Source organism: Zosterops lateralis (assembly GCF_965231275.1).
Source record: "Zosterops lateralis genome assembly, chromosome: 3".
NCBI classification, from domain to species: Eukaryota; Metazoa; Chordata; class Aves; order Passeriformes; family Zosteropidae; genus Zosterops; species Zosterops lateralis.
Genome location: NC_139764.1, coordinates 1,246,643 through 1,271,473, shown reverse-complemented (window position 1 = coordinate 1,271,473; position 24,831 = coordinate 1,246,643). Strand labels below are relative to the sequence as shown.

Genomic DNA, 24,831 nt, shown 5'->3' with positions numbered 1-24,831 from the left:
TGTACACTCCATGATAATAATTTAAGACACTGTATTGGTCACATGTTCAGGAAACTGTCACTCGAAAACACATGAGTTTGCAGTTTATCTGCTTTCTAGCAAAATTAATATTTGAGTGGATTTTAACAATCACAGAACATTAAACCCCCAGGTTCCTTACATTTCATTGACTTTAAAACATATTGGAACTTGTTAGAGCTATTCCTATTAGATGGTTCCCTAGGTGGCATCCAAAGTAAGGAAAGGATGTAAGCACTTGAGCAAAAGGTGGGTAGAAAGTTGGAGACTGGTGCTAACTCAAAATTATGTCCTTTAGCTGCCAAGTGGAACATGGAGCTTTACCTCCATCAGGTAAATGTTCAGGGAACTCCATTGCCCCAGCCTCTGATGTGCTTACTCCCATCCACTCTGCTGGTTTCACCTCCCACAAAAAGTATCTATATCAGAATATTTTTTGAAATATTCATTTAATTATTTTTCCCTTTATTTTTGGCACTTAATTTTGGAGGCAGGATAAAAGGGAGGGCAGGTGGGAAGTGAAGGGGAAGAAAAGTGGGAAGAGAGAAAACAACTGTTTCAGAATGAACTTTCACACAAATGAATGGAATTACATTTGAAGACATCAGTTTCAGTGCACAAGAGAAATGACATTTTAAAATAACTTTATTTTTGATCATCTTTTAAAATTATGATTTAACATTGTCAGAAATGAAATAAGAAACTTACCCAGCATATTTAGTTTTAAAAGCATTTAATGACATCGCATATATTTAACAGATAGGGTAAAAGTCTAGAGGTACAGTTCAATACAACTGAAAGCCAGTTCCAGTACTACTCTTGACTACAGGCCCAGTCATTGGAAGTTCATTCCTATTAAATGTAATTTTTGATTGTGCAGTAAGATGAAAATTTTTCATTACAATAGTTACAGTGACAGAAATGCACACTATGTATCAAAGAGCAAGGTAATGTAGCAAAATTATAACACACAGTGCTGCAGCTGACAAGCAAGTAACCATTTGAGTAACATTACTTTTCCAATAAATGCTTCAGTTCCACTTTTACACTTATTGATGATTTTAAAGGGTTTATTATACATCTAGTCTTATTATACTTTGTACTAGAATTATCTGAAACATACAATATAATGTATTTCAGAAAAAAAAAAAGAAAAAAGAAAAAAAAAGAAATTTGAAATTACAGCTTATTTAAAACTGTACCAGCCTGTTAATCCATCTTGAATGCCAACATTCTTATCTGTCGTACTCGATGTGGGGACGCTTCAGGTGGTGTTAAACCAACATTGGGCTGTGAGTCAACGCATACCTGCACTCTGTTACAGCAAAGAGAACACACTACCACTTTAATTCCTGTTAGAATCGCAAGGGAAGGCTCTACTAGTCAGGACTCAGCATAACAATCTTAACTCGAAGTGAATGCCTTTGAGAATTTGTACATTGGTTTCTTATGTGCACAGTAGATTTGAAAGCACCGCTGCCTTGCATACCAATAGCACTAGAAGTGGGTTATTTTCCAAGACAGCCTCACAAAATTGAGGAACAGTTTAAATATTAAGATCTAATCTACATTAACGTCATTAAAAAAAAAAAAAAAAGAAAGAAAGAAAAGAAAAGAAAACAAAACAAAACAAAACAAAACAAAACAAAACAAAAAAAAAAAAAAAAACACAAAAAACAAACCACAAAAAAAACCCAAAACCCCAAAAACCTGGTCCTCCCTCTCCTACAGAAGCTGCCCAATGCACCTCATACGTTTGTAACTTTAGATTCTTTTTTTTTGTTGTCGGCTTTTTTTATTCTAAAATGCTCTATAAATAAAAAAAATGTCAATCACATTGAGGAACATGAGGCACAGAGAGTAACGTATTGGTTCTGAGCTCGCATGCTGGAATTCCACTGGTCAGAGAAGTGCAGTGTGTGGAGATGGAATTCACTTCTTTTTACCAAAAAGGCTGAATCTTTTCTCTTTGTCTTTCTCTTTGTCTTTTTCCCGCTTGCCAGGGCTGGACTCACTGGTTATTGTGACGCTGGCAGGCAGGGTCTGGGCACGGCTGGAGGCTGGAGTGCTCTGGGTGGTCGGTGACACTTCGATTTTGTCCGAAGAGATCGCTGATGTGATGGCCTGAATCCACGTGTTCATCTCCTCCTTCAAGAAGCCCCAAAGGCATAAAACTGTTACAACCAGCATATCCTTCTGACTCCCGCGACAGTGTGGAGGGGGAACGGACACAGGTAGAAATGCAAGGAAAAACAGCCCCAACTCATCCCCTCTGGCTGTGCACCTCCAGAAACACCTCCTAGAGGCTGTACCTGAGCAGCCCTGGGCCTACTTATCACCCACACATATAGTGCACACCAGCTGTTGGCAGCTGCTTCTGCCCATGGTACAACAGCACAGACAGCACAGTAATAAAAACGTAAGAAAAACACACTTACATCATCTTTGGCTTGGAAGAGGTATTCGTTGCCATCGGTCAATCTGGAAAGAAAACACCATCACAAATTTAGCTCAGTAGTGGTCACACTGGTTCAACTCCTGCTTATTTGGCTCCAGCACATGAGCGGCCCGAGGCACACAGGGCTGCACAGGACAGTCCCCATGTGCCAAATGCCCCCACCAACCCCTGCTGCAGCCACACATGTGGTAGCTCTGAGCTCTGGACATGCTCAGGATGCTGCTCGTGTTCCCATGTGGCTGTTGGCTCAGTGTTTGCTCTTTCAGGTACATAATTTCTCTCTTGTAAAACACATTATCAAAGTTTACTCAATAATTAAAAAAAAAAAAAAAGTCACAAGCAGCACCCAGAGTTTTCCTGGCTCCTGTGAAAATCCTACAAAAATCTGCAGCTGCTCTACTCTTGCAGATATGGTGGTGCTGGCTCAAGGTCCTGCTCTGAGTATTAGTGATGAGTAGCTGCCTCTCCTCACAGTGAAGGCCAGAGTCTGCCTTCTGTTTGACTCCTGCACTGATTTTACTCAGGTGGTTACACTGGGGTACATTTAACAATGTACGTGATGATACATAGAAATGAAAATCCAACTGAATAACACTAGAACAAGCAGGAGGCAGGGGCAGCAGGAGTTCTGCTTCAGGCTTCCCCATCTTTCCCACCAAAAAGCAAGCATTTTAGCAATTATTTATGAAATTAAATTAAAGATTAAACAGTAAAATAACAGTGCTTGAGTAAAGGAAATATCTACATGCAAGTAACCAAGGGCCCTGATGCAGGTGATGGAGCACTGGGAAAAAAGGGCAGTTGGTTTTTCTGCCTAACTTTGCATTTGGAACAGCATATACTTCCATTAGCAATTCAGAGAAGTTTAAAATAGTCTGAAGGATGAATCACATAGCTGCAGGCCTGTCTTGAAGAAAGATACATTTCCTTAAATATTTGCTATGTATTTCCACATATATTTTCTATAAAGCAAATTTTCTCCAGATAGGGATTCTATGATCTTTAGAGGATTCCTGCACCAATATAAAATTACACCACCACCCCTACTCTGCCAAAAAACCCCAAAACACCTGTCTTGGAATACGTGACCCAAGCAGTTCACAAAAGTAAATCTTCTTTGACAGGATTACCTTGCAGCTGTGTAATGATAAATATTTTTAATTGTTCAGTAGAAGATTGTTCAGTAAACCAAAGAGTTTCCCAAGGAAAAGCCTTTCTTTTAACCTTTGAGCACCTGGTCTCTTACATATTTGAGTGAAATGGTCTGTAACTATATGTTCCAGACCTGCAAATGTGATATGTCTTCAGTAGTCTCCTAAATTCATACTGAAAAAATTAAACAAGAGGCTTGATTTGGAAAAGAGCAGCACCACGATCACTGCTCTCCATCAGTTCCAGAGGGAGTGGCTGAAAAACCCAGCACTGTGAAATGCAGGCCCTTAACTGCAGGCACACCCATCTGATGAACACGCTCTGATTATTGAAACACTGTTCTGTGCTTGCTCACTGTGATGAACAGACCGCAGCTCAGTGTTGGGAAGAGCTTGCTCAGAAAAGCAGGTGCTGCAGTTCCTGGGCTGGGTTTGCCAGTGAGCACACCCACCATGGCTTTCCTCAAGGGCAGAACAGTGCCCCAGGTTTACCTGAGCTTGAACACATGCTTCTTTTTTTTGTAATCGACCGCTACTTCGCAGACGGCGTCCTTCAAGCTGACGGGGATCTCGTTGTGGTAAGGGATGCCAGAAGCAGCAGCTTTCGAGTCCTTGTAGAAGCCCATCTCTTGGTTGTTTATGACACAGTACACGTTATGCCATGACCTTTGAGACAGGGGAAACAGCAAGAGCAGTTATAAATCCAATGCTCTCACCTGCAGAACTGGAGAAACCAAATGTAATTACTTCTGTAAGTTAACAGAGATTGCTTCAGTGTGAGGATGTGAATGTAGCCTATGCTGTCCCATGAACTGCAGACAGGGAATTCTTTCATGGAAGCACAGCTTCAAGACAAAAGCCAAATGGAACTGAGATTCGCAGAGCTCCCTGTGACAGTAGGAGGACTATTTGGCAGACTGGGTACTTTGCATTCTTGAGACAGAAAATGATTTACCTTTCAATGGCAATGTTCTGTTGTAGAAGGAATTCTCACTGTGCTGCAGATTGATGAAAGGAATAGAATGGACTGTGTGTGAAATCCTTGATTAACAAAAATACTCTTAGTGGCATCATCCACATCATTCTCTCATAGAACTGTGAAAATTAACAATTACTGGAAATAAGAATACTCAGACACTAGTAATGGTGGCTGTCACTGCCTCAAAGGTGTTATTTGGTGTGAACAACTCCAGCGGCACAAAAATCCTGGTACTGCTGTACTCACTTGACATCTCAGCTCTGCCAAGTGCTTTGGCTCCTACCAAAACCCACAGATGTTGATGCAGCTCAGTATTTGCTGTGAATATTTCCCTTATAAGTCAAGTCATAAATCTGGTTTCAAGAGCTCTCTCAGGTCATAAAGGACCCCAGTGTGCTTTTTCAGTGCAGACAAATTTTAAAGTTCTGTCTGTTTGAGACCTGCAGGACATTCCTTGGGAATGGAATTGACTATGGCACACCAATCGACCTCTGTTCATGCTGAACAGATTACAGAGTAGGAGGGAAGTGGTAATGTGCAAATAGAAAATGTCAGAAGAATATGAACATTTCTAGTCTCACACCTACGTGGTTTTCTTTTCTTGTAGTAATGTACAACTTGAGAGATCTGGAATCAAATCCCACTACTGCCACAAATCCATCATGTGGAGTGGGAAAGTCATGGTATCTCTCTGCCTCAGTTTTTCACCTGACAAATGTGGCTAATGCTGGTTTTTGTACCAAATATCTTCAGACTGCAGTTCCCCACATGTGGTGTTCAGCCCTGCAGTCCCACCCCTACAGCAACAGGAGCCTGGGAGGCCTCTGGGAGCTGGGAGAAGGCTGGAGATGGTTGTGTGCCATCTTGGGCAAAGCCCTGGACTGCCCTGCCTGTGTTACACAGACAACATACCTGCTGGAGGCTTTTTTGCTGTGTGTCTCCCACTCGTGCTTGCGGTGTAAGAAGCCCTCCATCTGGGCTGAGGGGATCTCCTGGGTTTTGGCTGGGAGGGTAGCAGCAGTCTGGGCCTGAACGCCGCTCTTGGCTTTGCGGTCTGACGTTGGGGAAGGAACGGGACTGGACTCTTTGGAACTCGTCCTCTGCTCTGCAGCTCCATTGACCATTTCGTTGGTTTCTGCGGTTTCTGCCACCTAGGAACAGTGGAGAACACGTTCAGCCAGAAGCCCCCAGCACTGAGGCATTCTGCAGTTAATCTGTCTCCCTGCACAATGTGGCTGTGTATAAACTTTGCCTGGACAATGACACAGGCCAGTAAGTTCTTTCTCACACTCCATGGAGACACAGGAGGCCAAGGAAATTAGAAGGTAGGAATGGATTAGTACCCATTTTACAGGTGGAGAGATGGGAAAATAAAAGCAGCTGAACTTCAGTGTGAATTTTACTGTGCTTTGCTCTGCTGGTCAATTCTTTTATATATTGTTATTCCTAGAATGAGATAATTCAATTCTGTTGCTAAGTACTCAAATGTTTGGAACAGTAACAATCACACTTTCTGCAAACCTAGAGGAACAGTAGAAGTTATACACATCAGCCACCTTAAGTACATTTATGGCATTACTGGGGCATTAAAGGTCCATAAAAAGTATTAACTATGAGTCAGCAGAGAAAGATGTCACAATCGCCCAGGAGCATTTACAAAAATGTGTGCAATTGATTTGTTTCTGTAAAAGCTCCTTTCCCACTTTCCCCGTTCCCCTAGTGACACAACAAAATCAAAACATGCAGAAATTAGAAAGATTACACCATGCATCTCCACCATCCCAGTTAGGATATTGGATCGTAAAGACAAGGGGAATGAGGTCACATGTCAATTGATCGAGGTCTGGTTCAGACTGGCGTTATTAGGTGGATTGGATTTTGGTTAAAGGAACTGAAAACCACCACAGTCACACAGCATCACACAGCTATTTACCCCCAAACAAAGACAGAACCAAGGCCTTGCCCATCACTTGCTTTGTTGGTCGCGTTGCCTGGCGCACTGGGATCGATAGCCTAGAGAGCAGCCGTGTTTCCAGCAGCTCTCACTGGTCAAGCTGGCGACGTCTTCAGGAGCCATTCATCCAAAAATCATTTAAATTGGAATCCTAATGGCTATAAGCTTTTGAAATACAGCTTGGTCCCAGTTTTGGTTTTTTTTCTTGTACCATTACTTTGACATGTAGAGCCATTGGTAGCAGCTCAGGAGTTACACAACCAGTGTGTAGTATTATTATTAGCAAGTTACTAAAGCTCAGTGCTGCTAATGCTCTAGTACATTACAAACATTCTGGACTGGTTTTATGCAGACAAGCAGGTTTTTGTGAATGGCACAATAATTAGACATTCCCACTTCTGCACATGGCCTGGACAAATCAAAAGCAGCCGAATTATTATGCAATGAACTCAAATTTGCCACCATTTGCTAGAACTTCTTATACCTGCCCAGTATCCATTATTGTGCCTCACACCTTGTACCTCACCATTGGTCTATAAAGATCTGAGTGTCAACTTGCTCTGAACATGGGAAGGATTGGTTAACTGCCTTTAGCAACCTAAACCTCCAGAGTACAGATACTACACCCCCAAACAGGGAGAGAATCACAGCTCACACTGCACTTCAGTCAGATCTGGTTTACCCTGTCCCTAAAGACACATAGCCTTACACTGCTCCTTCACAATTGGGATCAATCTAAGCCATCAACCCTCACTACTTGTACCCAACTCTCAAAGTATAAAAAAAACGTTGCATTAAAGCAGGGGAGAGGGTAAATAGATGAGGCTGAAGATTATCCAAACACTGCCAGAACACAGGTAGTGGAATGAACAACCCCTGAGTCACCATTCATTACCCATGTCAACCACCCAGAGCCAACAGATCCCTTCAAGAACAAGGAGAGCCTCTTGCACACTTTTCTGTCCAGTGACAGCTCCTGAACCTCAAACTCTGCTTTGCTGCTGGCTGAAGCCCTGCCTGAGGGACCTGACACCTCTGACCAGCACTGAGGAATCACACAGTCCACAGGAATTCACCTCCACAACTTAAATAAACTCCCCAGAGATACCTGGCCCCTGCACTGACACAGAAAGCAGCACATTTGCTGGAGCAGTACCAGCCAGATGTGAAAATTGGACTGATTTGGGGGCACCTAGGACCCCTAATTTGAGGTAAACCTGACCAGTTTCAAACCAGCAGCCACTGCACAGCTGCTCAACATATTTTATGGGAAATAATATGGAATTCGGTGCTGCAACCATGTGGCTTTCAACAGTAATGGCCAACTTTAACCACATCATCAGACCTGCACCTCCTACATCAAATTCTACTGGTTGTAAAAGGGCTATGAAAAGCTTTTCTGACGCTCTTTCAGGTTTTATTTCCTTTCACATGTTATCTACAATTAACAGAAAACAAGCAAAATAAATCATGAACAGCTCTGCGAGGGATGTGTCATGAAAATGGAGAAAAAACAAGGAGCTGAACACACTTTAATGGAAACATGCGTGGGGCATGCGGAGACAACACCACGGAGGACAAACAGCAACAGCAAACTCCTGTTACAACACAACACGTCTCGTGTACATGATACAGTTCTCTCAGTGGGGCCTGAGGGGTTAGTTGGAAGTGCTTTAGTGGCTACAGGCTACTCTGGAAATCTTTAAAGCAGGACTGGGACATGCAACAAGACAGGTGGTGACAATGACAGAGGTGCCCCTTTGGATTTCGCAGTGCTCGAAGCAACATCTGCTCAGTTCATTGACTCAAGGCCCTGCCCCACAGCTGAAGAACCAGGTGATTTGCCTGGTTCAGATGCAAACAGATGCCAACCTCTAGGCTGTTCTGTCAAAAGGACCTTCCTAATGCCTTTAGCCAGACCCACAGGCTGCAATAAATAGGTGAAATCCCACTCTTCTAGTACCTGAAATGATGATCTTAATCAATGACTTACTTTTTCTTCATCATCATAAAAGTGGAATTTTTGCCTCAGTGTACTAATTTTAAAAAGTGTACAAATTAAAAAAAGTCTATCTCTATAAATTCCTTCTACAGACTACTTTTTTTGCCAGAATACATGTGAAAGCTCTGCAGATGGTGGAGTCTGAAGCTACAGCTACACTGCCCTGAGAACTGGCACACTTTCAAGGCACAGGGCAGCCACCAGAGCATCCCCATAAATTCATATGGAATTTTTAAAAGCATTAAGAAGCTATATGTTGTTATCCTGACAAAAAAAAAAAAAAAAAAAAAAAAAAAAAAAAAAAAAAAACAACAACCAAACAAACAAAAAAACATGCATCATGAAGTGGAAAGACAAAAGTACAGTTACTGAAGCACATCCTTTCAATCACCACTCTCAGTTCACAAGCTCAGCCCACACAGAACAATCTAGCTGCACTGCTCAGCCAGTTGTCAAAAGCCAAAATTCTGACCAACAGTAGCACATCTTGTGCTTCACTGATGTAGCTCTGTACACCCAAGGTATTGCAACACAGGACTCAAAAAACTGAGCTCAGAAGTTCTCATGGAAGACTGAAGTGCAGGTGGCAAAGATGAACGTGGAAATGCATTATGTAGCATGACAATAAAATAAAATTTCAAAAGAAGCAAATAGGTGATGTATAAGGCTGTGCTAACCAACAAGATTATTGTCTGGGATGTGCTTGAAGATCACCTCACATTCCCTGCCACAACTATAAAGAATTTATAAACATTAGAATGTACTACAGCTCACTTCAGGACGGAATGCTAAAGAAGAACCAAAAGGTTTTATTTCCAGAAAGAGAAAGGTGGAACTCCTGTGTACTGCGAAGGATTGCCAGAGTCTGTGTGCAGACTCAGACCTAAACTAGGATGGGCATCTTAAAACCAAACTTGTGCCAGAGCCCTCAGCTGGGGACTTATGTTTGCTCTGCAGCACTGTAAGAGTCCTGATATCCACAGATCCCAGGCTGCCAGGAGCCTTTCCTGCACTGAATGTGACCCCAGAGAGCCAGATTCAGCAACACAGAGAAGTGTCCTTTCACTCAAAGCATTAACTGAAACAAAGAGGCTTTGTAGGAAAGGGGTGGGGAGTGGAGCCAGATTCAGCTCCTGTGTTGCATTAACTCCAGAGACATTTACTGACATTGTCATGGCTGTACATGAGGATTCTTGGCATGCATCCTGACTCCACTGGGACATTCCCTGTCAAGAAGGAGTGAGTAAGGCATGGAGCATTCAGCCTGCACCTATGTAAAATAAAGAGCTGGGATCTTAGACTGTGTATTTTATTTAGTTTTTAAAGGAAAGCATCACATCCTTTCCCCAGGGGGCTACACCCTACTCTCATTTACAGCCCTGCCTCTCTGGCACCAGAAATCAAATTGCTGTAGTGCCAACTGGACAGGACCGAGGCCAAACTGACCCCCAAAACAGCAAGATCACAACTCTGCATGAGTACTAAACCCCAGATAAATCTAGATACTGGTGTAGAATGGTTTATTTCACGTTTATTTGTCTCTGCGGTCAATGAGTCCATTCTGCATGGAATGTTATACAAACTAACCTTTGTCCACAGTCACACTCCCCACCGCCCCCAGCCCTTCCTGCCCAGATCACTGGTGTGGATTATCTTTGGCCTGGTACATAACTCTTGCTAATGCAGCTGATTTAATAAAGTTGCCGTGCTGAGACCTGTTAGTATAACTCGATGCGTCATACCTGTCAGGTCCTAGTGCTCTTCTTCATTAGGATGTAATCTCAATACATCTCAATTACTCATATAAAGGGCGCTTTTGCTGGAAAATCTTAATACTATTAGCGACATGAAAAACTCACAGTAAATAACATGAAATAAATGCGTCACCTTAAAGCAACTGAGTGTCAGTGGGGAGATTCAAATAAACAGAGATTAAAGTGAAGCAAATATATGTCCAAGGGGCTGCTAATTAGATAAAAGTCAACTGATGGGAAGGAAGAGAAAAGCAGCAGGGAAATCTGAAGCCAAAAGATTAAACCAGTACCAGTAAACCATACTGAAAAAAGGTTTCTGTTGCTGCAAGTGATTCTGTGAGTCACAGTTCAGACCACGAGCGGTCATTGGCTGTCCGTCTGCTAATAAAGTTTTTGTAGTTTTGGTAGGTTTGGGAGCGGTAACTAACCCGTGGAGATTCCTGGTCTGAGGGCAAACCGTTTTGGGAAACCTGTTCTCCTTTTGTCCCATCCCTGTTGGAGAGAGAAAAAAGACAAGAAATTGTGTGAGGTTCTTGGAAGTCATCCATCTTGTTCAACAAAATGAGATTTTCTTACTGAACATTAATTTGAGAAATTCAAACACGTTCCTAAACTCCACAGGCCCAACTGAATAAATCCAGTGTGAAGTGAGGTTTATCCAGACTTTACTGACAGTTACCTTACAAATAAACCCCCTCCTATCACATAAGCAATTGCATAAATGTCAATGCTCCAAGGATGTCACCTAAAATCTGTAAATGATGCTCATCAAAGAAAAAAGCCAAGGTTTTTCAGAAACTGCAATTCATGGTCCAGGGGACAAAAGCAGCATTCCCACTTTTGGGCTAGGGAGGCATCCTGCCTTCCAGCAGTGACAACTGGAAAATGGGAACTTAGCAGGGAATTCAGGGGTTTGGGAGAGGTCCTGTCCCCACAAACCACCAAATCTTCTAACAAGGGTCATGTTACAAACCCATACAATCTCCTCTCCTTTTACAGCACATTTTCAGCCAAAGGGTTCCCTGAGGGAAGTGCAGAGTCCAGCTCACCATTGCTGCTGGGAGTCTCCATCCTCTGCAACCTTGGGCTCTGGAGTGGGTGGCTGCCTCTTCCGCTCCTCCTCCTCTTGCTGCCGACGCACTTCCAGCAGTTCCAGCTGGGAAAGGAAACGTATTTTATTTAAAACCACTCATTTTTCATGGGGTGTTCTAGAAAGTAACAACAACTCTGTACATTTTTCTGAAACATAACTGAAATTAAAGTGAATGGGGATAAAACTGGAAGGCGTCAGTCTTTAAAAGCATTTGTGGCCCTGAATTTGTCAGGGAAGACATCAGCTTCAGACCCTCTGACAGCAGCCCACCTCGTCTGGCCATGTCTATTTTCCAACTCATTCTATTAGAATAAAACCCAGACAAACAAGAAAACAGCCCAAGTTATCAAAATATCCAAAAGCAACATCATCTTGTGTGCTTGCCAAACACAGAAATAAAATGTTTCCTGTCCGAATCCCTGGATTTACCCATCTCCATAAAACCAGCCTGATTTGTGAAGATGCTGAGAAACTCCAGTTCCTTTTGTCTGCAGCTGTGACACTCAGTGTGTGTGAAAACCTAGGCCACTTCAACTATAGTGTCTAAAGCCAAATTGGTCTCCAAAGATGGTAAAATGCCCTCCAAGCATTAATGACTGACATGGCAGCTGTGTTCAAATTGGAGGTTGGGGTTTTTTTTGCTTATTGTGTCTTCCTAGGGGACAATACAGCCTTGCACTGGAGCAGTCACAGCATAACAAACACCACTGTCACTGCCCCATTCCCACCACTGTCATCTTTAACTAAAAATAATTGGCCAACCAGTACAGCAGAGGGCTGGAGAAAATTGTTCAGCTCTGAAATTTCCTTCTGGGTTATCACTCCCAGGCCTGAGACAGCTCCTCCTGACTCTTGAGGTCAGTTACCATTTAAGCCTTTTCTTTGCAGGTTGTTGAGTTCAAATTAATCAGAAAGAGTTTTTTAGTATGTCTGGAAACATGCAACTCCAGGCTCTCTGTGGTTTGCTGAGGTCAATCAACAACCAACCAACGCACAGAGACCAGGGTGGTGATGCTGGGGGTTATTCCAAGCTCAGGCAAGAGGAATGGCCAGGGAGGTTCAGACACTCACCGTGGTCAGTCTCTCCAGCGCTGCAAACCTCTCGTCCCAGGTGGCTGCGGATTTCTCAAATGCTTCATGACGCTTGATTAGTTTTTCCACCTCATCAACACTCTGCCCTATTTCACGACTGGACAGGTAGGGCTCCTGTCCCAGCAGCCAGGCCTCAGCCACACTTGCATCTCTGGAGAACTGGTGCACCTCCAAAACTGAGCAGAGAGGGCACAGGTGCCAGTGCCATTAATGTCACAAAGAAGAGCATATCATGGGGTCATCAGGCAGCTTTGGGATTTACCTAAACCCAGCTCAGGGAACAAAGTACATGCACTTGGCTAAGTGTTCCCCTTAGCTAAGTTCATTGAAATTCGTCACTGAAAAGACAGACATTTCTCCTATTTGCTTTGTTTTGAGGAAAAATTCAAGTTTCATTTTGCAAGTTTAGTGTGTTTTTTTGTTCTAATCTGCTGTAACCTACTAATTTCAACATAGAAATTGGAATGTGACACCTGCAAATACAGCAGAGCTACTGCACCGAGCTCCAAATTTGATCACATAGAGCAAGACCTTTGGTGCAGGTTACTTTGGTTTCAAATTCTTCATTATTTAACAACCAACAGGTGTGAACCTTTGCAGCTATTCCAGCACAAACACACTTCCAAGCACTGTAACAGAAAAGTGAGGAGCTGCAAGTTTTTTTCAATGCTCAGAAAGAAGAAATGAAGAAAGTGAAGAGATGAAGAAAGTTAGATATGGCCCAGCCCAAAAGAAATCCAAGGGTGTCCTTACTCAGTCTCAGCCACTCCCATCTGTCTTCCCATTTGTCAATCATTTCTTTTCTCTTTTCCGTCAGCTGCAGAAGCTTCTCCTTGATCTGGATGGAGAGCAGAGAGCAGGGCTGTTACACAAGAACCAGGCGGCAGCTCCCCCCAACCCCTCACTGACACGAGTTCCCAGAAAGTGACTTCATGGTGCAAACAACAGCTGCTTTTCTCTTCCAAGTATAAATAAATGTGACATTTCCATTAAAATATCACATTTGCATAAGCATTCAGTGTCTGTTAAAAGCTACAACACCCAGAGTATTTGATAAAAGGGTATAATGGGCAAACAAATGTAAATAGTGCAATCAGGCACTGAATCTTCTGCCCTTTTCCATGGAATAATGCAAAATGTGCTGCTCAGGATTGCTGTAGAAACTCTCCCCTTCCTGAGAGAGAAGTGCCTCACAACGTTTGGCTATCCTCCCTTCCCCAAAGGGAGGAAGGAGAACCAAGAGCTAAGCCTCTATCCTCTGGCCTAGACATCTCAGAAAAATCAAGGCTTTAAAGCAGTTGGACATGGTTCTCTCAATATTCCTTGAATTTGCTGCCTACACAACAAATATTTTCCTCCTCATTCCCCTAGCAGGCCTCTCCACAGCATTCCATTTCCCCTGCAGGAAGTTCAGGCTGTCTCACAGCTGCCTATGCCCCTGCTCAAGGAAAACACCTTTCCATCTCAGAGCTATTCTCTGCAGAATGGAATGCAGCAGCTTCTTTGCATTTTCTGGGCTGAAAACAGCACTTGAAATCTCGATGTCACCTCTGTTACCCACCAAGAAATGCCAGAGTGAAGTTATACCGATTTCCCAACAGCACATAAGTGCATCAGTCCCTGAGGTGACACTTGTCATTATTCCCTCGAAAAGAACCCCCAGGAGCCCATGGCTGTGTGCAGGGAGCACGGTACCTCTTCAGATGCGTAGTGTTTCCTGGCCAGCAGAGACTTTCCAAGCTCAATGCACGTAGTGAAGCTGTCATTTCGGGCATCAATTTCTGCTTTGATCCCCTGATGATTGTTCATGAGGAGTTCCACAGATGAAACATCCCTAAAATGACCAGAAACACAGATTTCAGATTTAACAGCTGCTACATTTGCAAACTGACCTACAAATCAATGAGGAAAAACTTGATTCCTAGATTGTCTCCATAAATCAGGAAGCTTTTCCCTAGGAACAACACCATTCTGGCCTGAATCAGAGATCAAATAATCCCAGTGTGAGACCAAACCTCTTTGGGTACAATTTTCAATGGCAATTATTTCAGCAGCCACCCACATGAGCAAGTTGCTGCAGCAGCAGGCTCTGAAAGCCACTCTCAGTGATACTGAGCCCTACAGATGTTCCTCAGGTGACCTGCAGCCCTATCTTTGGATGGAGAAGGGATGCCTTGCATTACCTTGGCTTTTCCTGGGCTTCTATCTGCCGGATGACGTCTTCCATCCAGAGCATGAGATCCCGAACCATGCTGAAAAAGCGGAACTTGTCTCCTGTGTCCACCAGCCTCACTCTGCGGCCCTCACAGGCATCCAGCAGTGCCTTCCATGCCTCTAGGACCTCGTTTTCCCTCTTCTGGATGTCATCAGCCTTGTCCCCAGCGTAGGCAGCCTGGAGGCGTGCTGCATCCTCCTGCAGCTGTCGTACCTGCAGTGGTTTGGGAGAGACAAAGCTATCAGTGGGTTTGTGACTCCTGAGTCACAAATACAGGGACACTTATCTGCTAATTCATTGCTTGAGGGGCTTTCTGAAGTCACTGCAAGTGGATTTCATCTGTTCACACTAGAAAGGTCTGTGCTGCTAGTAAGCCAGCATTATCTCTCAGACATCACTGTAGGGTCAAGGGACCCCCAGAACAGTGAAGATTTGCCACTGCCTGAACCCACTGCGAGACACAGTGCCAAAACAAAGTGCCTGTTACATGTCAGGCCAAATGGGGACCATTTTCATCATCTAATTCCCTTCCTCTCATACAAGTGACAAAGGCACCTGGGAATTCTGTATTCAAACCAGCACTGCAGCTGACAGAGGTTATTTTTCAAAAACATAGGTAATGACTTCAAAGAGAAGAAAATGTGAAAACATTAAGAATCTTCTACTATTAGAAATCTTTTCCTTTCAAACAGTGTCTTGGGATGGCAAATGCTAATTCCTGACAGTTTTCTATATTTTTCAAGCCAGGTAACATTCCATTAGCTTTTGTCTAATAATTATTTTTCTTTAATATCAAATCAAACAGCCTTCTAGCTACAGGCACAGAGACCATGCTTCTCTCAAAATGATCCACCCTCGGTGCTCTGGCTGTTTCACTCAGAAATTATCATAAATGCCTTCCCTGCAGCTGTGTGCTGTGATTACATATTCCTTCATTTAGGTCTTGATTATAATTACCTTTTTGAGAGACTGGGATTGATGTTTTGTGAATGTCTCCCCTGTTCTGTATAAAATCTACGGCTTCTGAAAGTAAAACACCTGGAAAATCAAATGCTTGCTCTATGTCCTTTGTTTTGGTGTAAATTGCAATATAACTGAAAATTGGCTGGCAGCTGGGCCATAAAAGCTCTTTCCTGACCTACTGGGATAAACACAGTTGTAATTCCTCCATTCCTTAAGCTACTTGTTGCCTTCTCAAATTCTCCTCATGGCAGCTGAATGTTGTATTTTGATTTAGAATCTTGCCCTGTGCTGTATGAGCAGCTACCTCCTTCTACTTGGCACACCTTGGTTTCAAAAGATTCAGAATTAGATCAAGTTTGGATGCTTTTAAAAATCTTAGCCTGAAGTGTGGATTTAAAATCTCTTTTTGCTCTTAGGAAGCATCAAGAAAGGTCATATTCAATTCAGAATGTACAGGTTCATAACCAAGTCAGAAAGCCTCTGTGTAGGTCTTTGCCTCTCAGAAATGAAGAATAAACAGTGCTCAGCACAAAGGTTTGACTGGGGCTTTTTGGTGTTTTTAAAAACAAAAAAACCTGAACTGACCTACCAAAATAAAACCAAATTTCAAAAAGCCAACCAGGCTTATACATTCCTTCATATTTTGCACTTTAAATCAATACAGAAGCTCTCTGCCCTTCTCATTTCTTCTTCAACCAAGGACAGAAAATGGAATAACATCCAACAATTGCCAGCATGTTCAGAAGCCTGTGTACTTACAGATTGCTACTTTAGATAATCAACTGAATGCAATGACAAAGTAGCAGACAGACAGATAAGAAAAGGATGCAGGTGAGGTTATTCCCGCAGCACTACACGTGGGAAGCAGCTGGCAGCACTCAGTCTCCCAGCCACGGAGGAGCCCAGGGCAGCAGCAAACTCTGCGGCTCAGGTTCCAATACCCACAGTTCACCTGCCACACACCTGGGTGCCCAGGGCCTGGATATCGTGCTCAAAGGTTGTGTGCATCCTCTGTAGTGTTTCCACTGTGTTTTGGTCTCTACCAAGCTCCTCGGGCAGTTTCTTATGTTTGTCTTGGATACGTCCTAAGATCTCCTTGGCATCATGGTAAAATTTGTGCAGTTCATAAGAGGCCGCCAGGATTTGCGTTCTCGTGTCAATGAGCTCCAGGAGATCCGCCCAGGCCTCATTGAGTCCATCCTTCCACTCTGCGATGGTGGCGGCATCTGAGTGGCCGGAGTTGATGAGATCATCAGCCATGTGGTTGACAGTATCCACCCGCTCCTGCCCGATGTTCCCAGTGTCCCGGGCAAATTCCCGGAACCGCTCCTGCAGCATCTGCAAGGCACAGAGAGAGGCTCATGCAGCGCCGTGGCTACAGAGAGACCTGAGCAAGCCAAGCCACCCCCTGTGAGCAGCAGTCAGAGAGGCCTTTAAGGACTCACCGTGACATGTTCGTAGTCCTGGCCCAGCTCATGGGACCCCGCCACCACCTCCCTCTCGGCGATCCACTGCTCCAGGTCATCCACCTCGCGGTTGAGCTGGAACAGCCGGTGCCTCTCGTCCAGCTTGCCCCTCCTCTCCTCAGCAAGGTCCTTCAGGCCTGCATAGAGCTTGTCCACCTTGGACTGGCGCATGCTGATGCGCTCGCTGGAAAACCAAACAGCACTGAGTCTGCATTGCCTTTGCAAGCAAAACCAAATGGGGAAAACTGCAAGGAATAAAAGCCACTCGGGGTATTTAATCCATAGAATGCACGTCTTGCAGGCAGGAATTTGACTCGGTCATGCTGGACTGATCCTCTGCTGACAGAGGTGACAGCAATAGCTAGGAAGCTTGTCTGTCCTGCACTGTAAACCCTTGGTTTTCGAGAGGGGAGCTGGAATCCAGCTCTCCATTTGTCTGTACACAGATCACACCAGAATCTTCTCCCAAAGCTACAGGCAGGATCTGAGCTGCTGAGGCAGGGAGCAGTTCCTTTTCAGTTAAACTCTGCTTCAGAGTTCAGAAGCACTTGAGGGTTCTTACCCCTTAAAGCTCAGCATTTGCACTAGGGATTAATATTTCTACTTGCTGTATCTTTTGCCTCTATTTTGCCTGAGCCATACAGTGCTGTCAAAGTGCCTTCCACCTGCCTTGTAAAGCTGATGATGTTATTCCAGTACTCAGCTCAGCTAGGAAATCTGCTCTCATCAGGAGTGATCATGAGCACAAGAGAGTGCTTTAGAGTTAAATAACAACCTTCCACTGCAGGCAGACTGTGTCTGTCCTAGACCATTGCCACCTTCCAGCCTGTGCAGGCTGAGCAGTTCAATACATCAGTCTCAGAGTGGAATCAGACTTGCAGCTGAAGCCAGTGGAGAATTCTGTCTGCTGAGCTGCAGCTCTTAAAGCAAAATGGTTCTTAAGCTTCCTGAGTTCTCCCCCAGGGAAAGCCATTTATGAAAGATGAGATGAATTTACCAAAAGTAAGATGTTAGTGTGCCTGTGTTTAAAGCATCTGATTCCAGGCTCTGATTCTGCTGGAATCTCAAAGAGAATAGGCAGATCCTGGAAAGCATTGCAGATTGACAGTGATCTTCTCTGCTGGACATTAAGGTTGATTGGAAGAGCAGGTCTGGACCTTGGCCTGAGGATTGCTACGCCTCTATGAGGTTCAGCAGTGCTGGCAGACCTGACACTGCAGCCTGCACAGGGGACACAACAGACAGGAACTCCACATGTCCAGAACCACCAGAAATCAGCAGCTGCACATACTGACCCTGCCTCTGACCAAATCAGGGTGGTCCAACAGACACCTTGAATTGAGTGAGGTTGAAGTCCTCTGCCTCTGCATGAGCCTCCGAGCTACTTACTCGCTGCTGTGGTCTTTGTATGTCAGAACCACCCAAAGAAGGGACTGAATTACTAAAAGAACTCATGATCCAATTAAAAATGGCAGTTAATACCTTTCTGGGTGATTATCTGCCACTAAAGTTCTGCTGGTCTTTGAAAGCTGGTGCACAGTTTCAGCATAATCTTCTACAGCTTGTTCCAAAATCTGGTGCTTCTTCAGCATGGACACTGCACTCTGTTCATCCTGTAAGGGTGACAGAAAATGACAGGAAGAACTAGAAGGAGCTGCTCCCAAGTCAAGTGTGAAGACAAGTCCTTCTGCCAATAGTATAAAACAGTTGATGTCACAGCAAATTGTGTGACATCACACAATAAAAGCAAAATAATGAGTGAAAGAGATAATGCATCAATCCCTCTGGGGCTCAGAATAAAATTACATCAGCTGGGCATTCAGCATGTTGAGTTTCCTCTTCTGTGAAGCTTTTTATGTGTTTCCACAACACTGGTGCAGAGCTCAGAAACATGGAACAGATTAAGACACACACTCATCAGGCATCTCAACAACAGCATGGGGCAAAGAAAAGAAATCCTACACAGTCCATGCCAACGGATTCTCCACCGAAGTGTCTGGAGAGGTTCCAATTAAAACTTTTTATGTACCATTAGAGCTAAGAAAAACAGCCCCCTACTCTCAGTGTTAACTGATATTGTCAATAAATCTTTTCAATACAATATTTTGCATAGTGAGCTATTTGCAATAGATAAAAAAGAAAAGAAGCCATTTTTAACTGGAGACTGAACACGTATGGAATGTGTTCTCCTGATACAAAGCTGAGCTTTATTGTACCAGGGCAGGAAACTTGGTGCATTTATGTCAATAACAAACAAGCTCCAGCACTAACACCTCCTTGGAAAACAGGAGTTTACATTCTCTTTGGTATGGTCTGAAGCTGGGAGTCAAAGCTGATGGTCACTGGGAGTCAAGGCTGGTGACAGTGGTTGCAGCTGACTGACCACCAGGCCCCACTTCACAGCCAGCTGCATTGTGCTGCCATTCAAAACTAACAGAAAACTGGTGTGCTCCAACTGGAGCACACTGGCAATCCTGACCTTGCAGTGAAGGCAGGCACAGAGCTGCCCTCTGCAGTGCGAGGACACTTCCCTGGCTCCATATAGAACAGCCTATCCTGCACACTATCAGAGATGTCAGAACAGATCAAGGCCATGATCACTTGAGGCTTCACCAGAAAGTTAAATTTGTTTATGTTACCATTCCATAGTGCCACATTAAATTATGTCACCTGCCTCCCTCCAGCAAAGCAATTAGGGCCAAAATCGTGTCACTGTGGAGCTGCTCACCTTGGCTTTCTCTTCTGACATCATGTAGAGCTCCTGCTCACTCATCCAGGCCTCAGCCTCGGCTGCATCGAAGTAATACTGCTGAGCCCTGTGGGACTCCTCCAGGCGCTTGTGGCGCTTCTCCGTCTCCTCGATGAGGAGGTTCCACAGCTGCTTCAAGTCTGCAAGTCTCTGCTGAATGACTTCAGCATTGGGGCTGCTCTCTGTGATAATGTTCTGACTCCTCTCGAAAATGTCATCAATACGAGGCTGGTGGCCCTGGATTTCTTTCTGAAGGGTCTGCATGGGAGAAAATTGACTGATGAGACAATGCACAAATGAAAAGGAACTACAAGTCAGATGTCTTAACTCCAGAGGGGCAGCAAAACACACACCATCAGCTCATGTGGACAGCTTGGGGCTCTGCCACTACCTGTGGTCACACCACAGCACCCACTGTTTTACCCCAAACATTTCCTTCTGGAATTAGTCATCACTAAGGAGAAATAGCAGGTACGGAGCTCTAACAGCACCTACTCACCTGATTTTTCTTTATTAGTAGCTGCACAGTCTGGAGGTTGTGTCCATGATCAGTAGATGTAGCTATGGGCATCCTCTCTCCAACCCACAACTGAAAGAGAGAGGAGTACACATGATTTCAAGCAACCCCAGACACAGCTGGGGCAGCAGAGAGAGAGGCTGGTGCACACAAGCTGTATTCCAACAGTAGTAGCACATTTAAGCAGCAGTATTCCAACATTTTCCTATTGGCTGGGGAATGGGATTTCTTTGATACTCACAATTTCATCTTCCACATCCCGGTTGAACTGGTGGATCTCTTTGGAGGCCAGCAGGTTGGCCTTCCTCTCATTCAAAGGCTCCAGCAGCTCCAAGAATTTCTTCTCTACAGTAAGGCGTTTGCCATCGACTTCATCTGTGCTCTTGCCCTCTTGGCTCAAAGCCCTTGCCTGGCTTTGCAGCTCCTCTATCTCCTTCTTACGGACATCCATTTGATTCTCTAACATCTAAACAGAAACATGACAAAAAAGTTTGAAAACCTGGATGAAAGCTGTTCGTGCAATTAGGGCACATCAACAGCTTCCTCAGAAGAAGAACAGATGCTGGTCAGTGAGAATGTACCATGTTAATAATTATTGTCTGATCCGTTGCTGGATGAATTTCTTGTTCTTCTTAAAGGTACATGAAAGAATAGGAAGGAAGAAAAGCAGTTCTTTCTTTTCTAAACTGAAAGCCTGCCCTGCCTGTTCCTTTGAGTGCAGGTATCTGCTGCCTGCCAGCTGCACCCTGTGCTCTGTTTACCTGCTGCTTCTTCAACAGGATGTTGACACTGGTGAGATCTTTTCCGTAGTCATCCGACTGGATTTGGCTCTCCAAACCATTCAGCCACTTATCCAGGTCTGCACAGCTCTGGGTAAAAAGCTCTGCCTTGTTTGCATCAAAGAGACGCTGAGCCTTGGTCTGGGTGGTAGATTCAAGCTCGTCCCACATTTGGTGGAGACCCGTCAGCTTCTCCTTCACCACGGCCTCAGTCTCTGGTTTCTCTGCAATGAGCTGCATTCCCTCCTGCAAAGCAAAGAGCAACCAAATGGTACCTCCTCAGGAGCACTCACAGCCCGTTAGGGGCAATTATCCTGATTAATAAGCACTCAGGATTCCTCATCTGCTGGCAGCATCAACCACTCATTTTCTATCTCCAATTATCCAGTGACTCCTTCCAGAACATCAGCTCCCAGGTCCCTCTGCTGCTTGGAAGAGGGTTTTGTAGCAATGAGAAGGTCGAGCAATGCCTCCTTTCTCTTCTCCATGGTACATGTTCCCTGAAGGGACCTCCTGGGGCCATGGCTCAGGCAGGATGGAGAAGGGAGCTGGAGCTGCACACACTGTTTCCTGAGGCCCCATCTCCTGGGGCCACATCACCAGAGAACCATGAACACACAGCATAATGCTGGGAGAGTTTGGGAAATATTGTCTTTATTCTAATTATCCCAATCCATCCCTTCAGCTGGGTGCAGATGGGAACACTGCCCCCAACCCAGCACACTCCATATGAATGTTAATCCAGGGACTGTCACAGCTCTATGCACAACCCTGGTCCTTTGCTGCAATCTGGTTTTTCAGAGGCAAAAGAGAAGGATGTATTAGCATCACTAAAAAGGAACTTCCAGTCCTAAGAACAGCCTTCTAATTACACCATTAAAGGGTATTGCTATTTGTAGATCAGAGAAAAGCCTCTAATGGGATATGGAGTGCCAAAGTGGGAGAGGAAATGTGCAATTAAGCTAACTTGCACTGAACAGAAACCCACTGTCAGAGCTAAAGAGGAGACTCCTCAGTGCTCCAGATCTGCATAGGAGAAATGGGGGGGGAAGTACAGCTCATCACAGCATATTAAGGCTTCAAATAACTTGATACAGAGCTCTGAATCTTAATTAATCACAAAATTGGATATACTTTACCTCATGCCCTAATTTTGCATGGGGAAAGGCAGCTTGGTTATAGTTCTGAATGAATAAAAGCCAGCTTGGCAGCAGCCAGCTTCTTAGCAGAAGAATATATTCCCTATATTCTGTTATTTCCCAGGAAGTGCTTCCACTTTATTGGCTCAAATCTCAACATTTGCCCCACCTTACCCTTTGGGTATGAAATATAACCTGTGCCTTCCTTCTGGCAGACTGGAAAGACTAAACAAAACTAAATGGGCACCTTAGCCAATGGCTGAGTGAATGTCTTGGATAAAAGACTTTTAACATCAGTGAGGAATAAAATGGGTTGGATGGAGACACAATGCACCAGAAGTCTCCTTTAGCCTCAGCTGTGGGATGATTTAAGGACCAGTTCTGCAGAGGAGCAGATCCCATCTCTGTGCACAACCACCCTGGACAAAGAGAAGGGCATTTTTGGATGTTCTTTACTTACCTTTTCAATCTTCTCCAGCCACTCTTTGTTGGATGCGAGCTCTGCCATGAATGCCTGATGCTTCAGCCACTTGCTGTGCAGGTTCCTTGCCTCATCATAGGACATATCCTGGGCTGTGAGCATCTTCTCATTGATCCAGAGGGAGAGCTGAAAGGAAAATACATGGGGGTCTGAGGAAACATTCCTGGTGTGAAATAATGCAAAATGCCTCCAGATCAAGGATAAAGAGATGGCTCTACAGAAGAGTTATGTGAAATTCAGACTGCTCTTACTCAGGGATTTACTCAGGGTTCAGTCAAGGATCTGCCTCTTTAACAGTTCAATTCTAACATCCATCTCCAATACATAAATAACCCTTGATTCAAGCAGAAAGGAATCACCTCTGTGATAAGCAAAATCAAACACACAGATCCCACCCAGTTCAACAGCAAGAGAAACAGGGTCAAGTGTCCTACTTATTCGTCAGATGGTTTTGTGAAGATTGTTAGAGATGGTTTTGCACCATTAATTCACAGTACATTTTTATCTTTTCCCCTCAGTCTTTTCTCTGTATAGGTTTACATAAGTAATTTGTTTATTTATCCATTCTCCAGGAGTGTTTTGGTACTGCAGACTTTCCTTTCCCCATTATATAAAATCCAAGACTGTTTTCTGTCTGATTTTCAGCAAATACAAAGGCACTGGAGACAATTTCCACATCACCACTAGAGAAAACCAATACTTTAAGAGACAGTTGATTTACCAAGTGCAAATGGAATGTGAAAATGATCCTAGCAGCCAACATCACATTTCCTCCCAGGGTGAGTCTGGCTGCTTCATCTATCCCTGAGGTGTGGATAAAAATCACATTCACAGCAATGTTTATAGAATTTGGAAAAGTCCATTTTCTGCATATTTAGAGTGGAAAATATCAAAATAAATCTCAGACTGGTTTCTAGAACTTGGGTGAGCAAGCAGCCCAGAAAGGAGAGGAACAGAGGCCTCTGCTGTGTGCTCAGGACACAGAGCAACAAATTCCACTGATCACTCGTAAGCCTCCTTTCAACTGCCCCTTAAAATTTCAACTGTCCCTTGAATGCACTCCTCCCCAAAAAGGGAAAACTCGTAAGACCAATGAGAGAAACTTCTCATTGGATCTTCTCATCAAGTCTAAACAGAAAACATGCTCATGTTAGTGAAGAGTTCTGTAGGCAGAAGTTTACACTAGAACAGGCTACTGTGCTGCTGAACAGTCAAAGGCTACATGGAGGTTAGGATATAAACCAGAATTAGTGGGTTTTCTCTTGCTTTTCTTGGGAGGAGACAGCTGCTCTGCTCTGCAAATTGCACTGCTTGGCTTTCACTGTTTGCTTTTACTTAGCCACAGACTTTAGGCTTCTGGGGATTTAAAAGTGCTTCCCAAGGAGAGGCTAGATGATTCCTGTTATGAGCTGGAGGAAGGCAAGACAGGGACAACATGCAGTTCACAGCCAGGGCCTGTCGGGATAAACCCCTCAAAGCACAAAAATGCAGAGAAAGTATTTAAGGGCTCACTGCTGAAATCTGGGTTTTGCAACCTCTACAGGCACAAAAAGTCAGTACCTTGAGTGTGAAAGTAGATTTTCAAAAAAAAAATCGCAGTTACTGAATTGCCTCAAAATGACACTTGGAGTATTTGTTTCTCCAGAAGTTGTTAAGGTCAGGAGAGGAGGAGGCTTCCTCCCATCCTTTGCACTGTACACAAGACCCTGTTCCTGCTCTTGGCTGGAACCAAGAAGGAAGGGAAACAGAGACAAACTCTTGTGAGCCTGGGGCAGCAGCAAAGCAAGGGGAAAGGGCTTCAAGTGCCACTGCACTTCCCAGACTGTGCCAGGAGCCAAGCTGCCAGCCCATCCTGCAGGGAGGAAAATCCTGCCAGCACGCTCCGGGAGAGAAACTTCAGAGTGCAGAGTCTTGCCAAGAGCTTTCACCATGTCCCTGGAGAAATTATTTCAGACAGTGCTGGGACTTCCAAGCACTCAGAGGGAAGGTCAGCTGTAAACTCCTCGAAGGTGAGCTGAGAA

At 44.3% G+C, this 24,831-nt stretch overlaps 1 protein-coding gene across 4 annotated transcripts in view; it reads right to left on the bottom strand.

Annotated features, from left to right (window-relative positions):
* Window positions 1-645: 645 nt before the first annotated feature.
* Window positions 646-24,831, bottom strand: part of SPTBN1 (spectrin beta, non-erythrocytic 1) — a 117,112-nt gene continuing 92,926 nt past the window's right edge. For 3 of the 4 annotated variants that reach the window (XM_083858599.1, XM_083858598.1, XM_083858600.1), the window contains 18 exons: window positions 22,790-22,936; window positions 21,173-21,436; window positions 20,653-20,877; window positions 20,394-20,483; window positions 19,874-20,152; window positions 18,628-18,758; window positions 17,125-17,329; window positions 16,643-17,017; window positions 14,685-14,929; window positions 14,197-14,335; window positions 13,255-13,339; window positions 12,481-12,677; window positions 11,366-11,472; window positions 10,745-10,808; window positions 5,519-5,757; window positions 4,120-4,293; window positions 2,457-2,499; window positions 646-2,166 (listed from right to left, as the gene is read on the bottom strand). In XM_083858599.1, the coding sequence (XP_083714725.1) occupies window positions 1,951-2,166; window positions 2,457-2,499; window positions 4,120-4,293; window positions 5,519-5,757; window positions 10,745-10,808; window positions 11,366-11,472; window positions 12,481-12,677; window positions 13,255-13,339; window positions 14,197-14,335; window positions 14,685-14,929; window positions 16,643-17,017; window positions 17,125-17,329; window positions 18,628-18,758; window positions 19,874-20,152; window positions 20,394-20,483; window positions 20,653-20,877; window positions 21,173-21,436; window positions 22,790-22,936 (3,225 nt within the window). In that variant the 3' untranslated portion in view covers window positions 646-1,950. Of the gene's footprint in view, window positions 2,167-2,456; window positions 2,500-4,119; window positions 4,294-5,518; window positions 5,758-8,831; window positions 10,809-11,365; window positions 11,473-12,480; window positions 12,678-13,254; window positions 13,340-14,196; window positions 14,336-14,684; window positions 14,930-16,642; window positions 17,018-17,124; window positions 17,330-18,627; window positions 18,759-19,873; window positions 20,153-20,393; window positions 20,484-20,652; window positions 20,878-21,172; window positions 21,437-22,789; window positions 22,937-24,831 lie in introns of those variants that run through there. The other variant, XM_083858601.1, reaches the window with a different exon arrangement.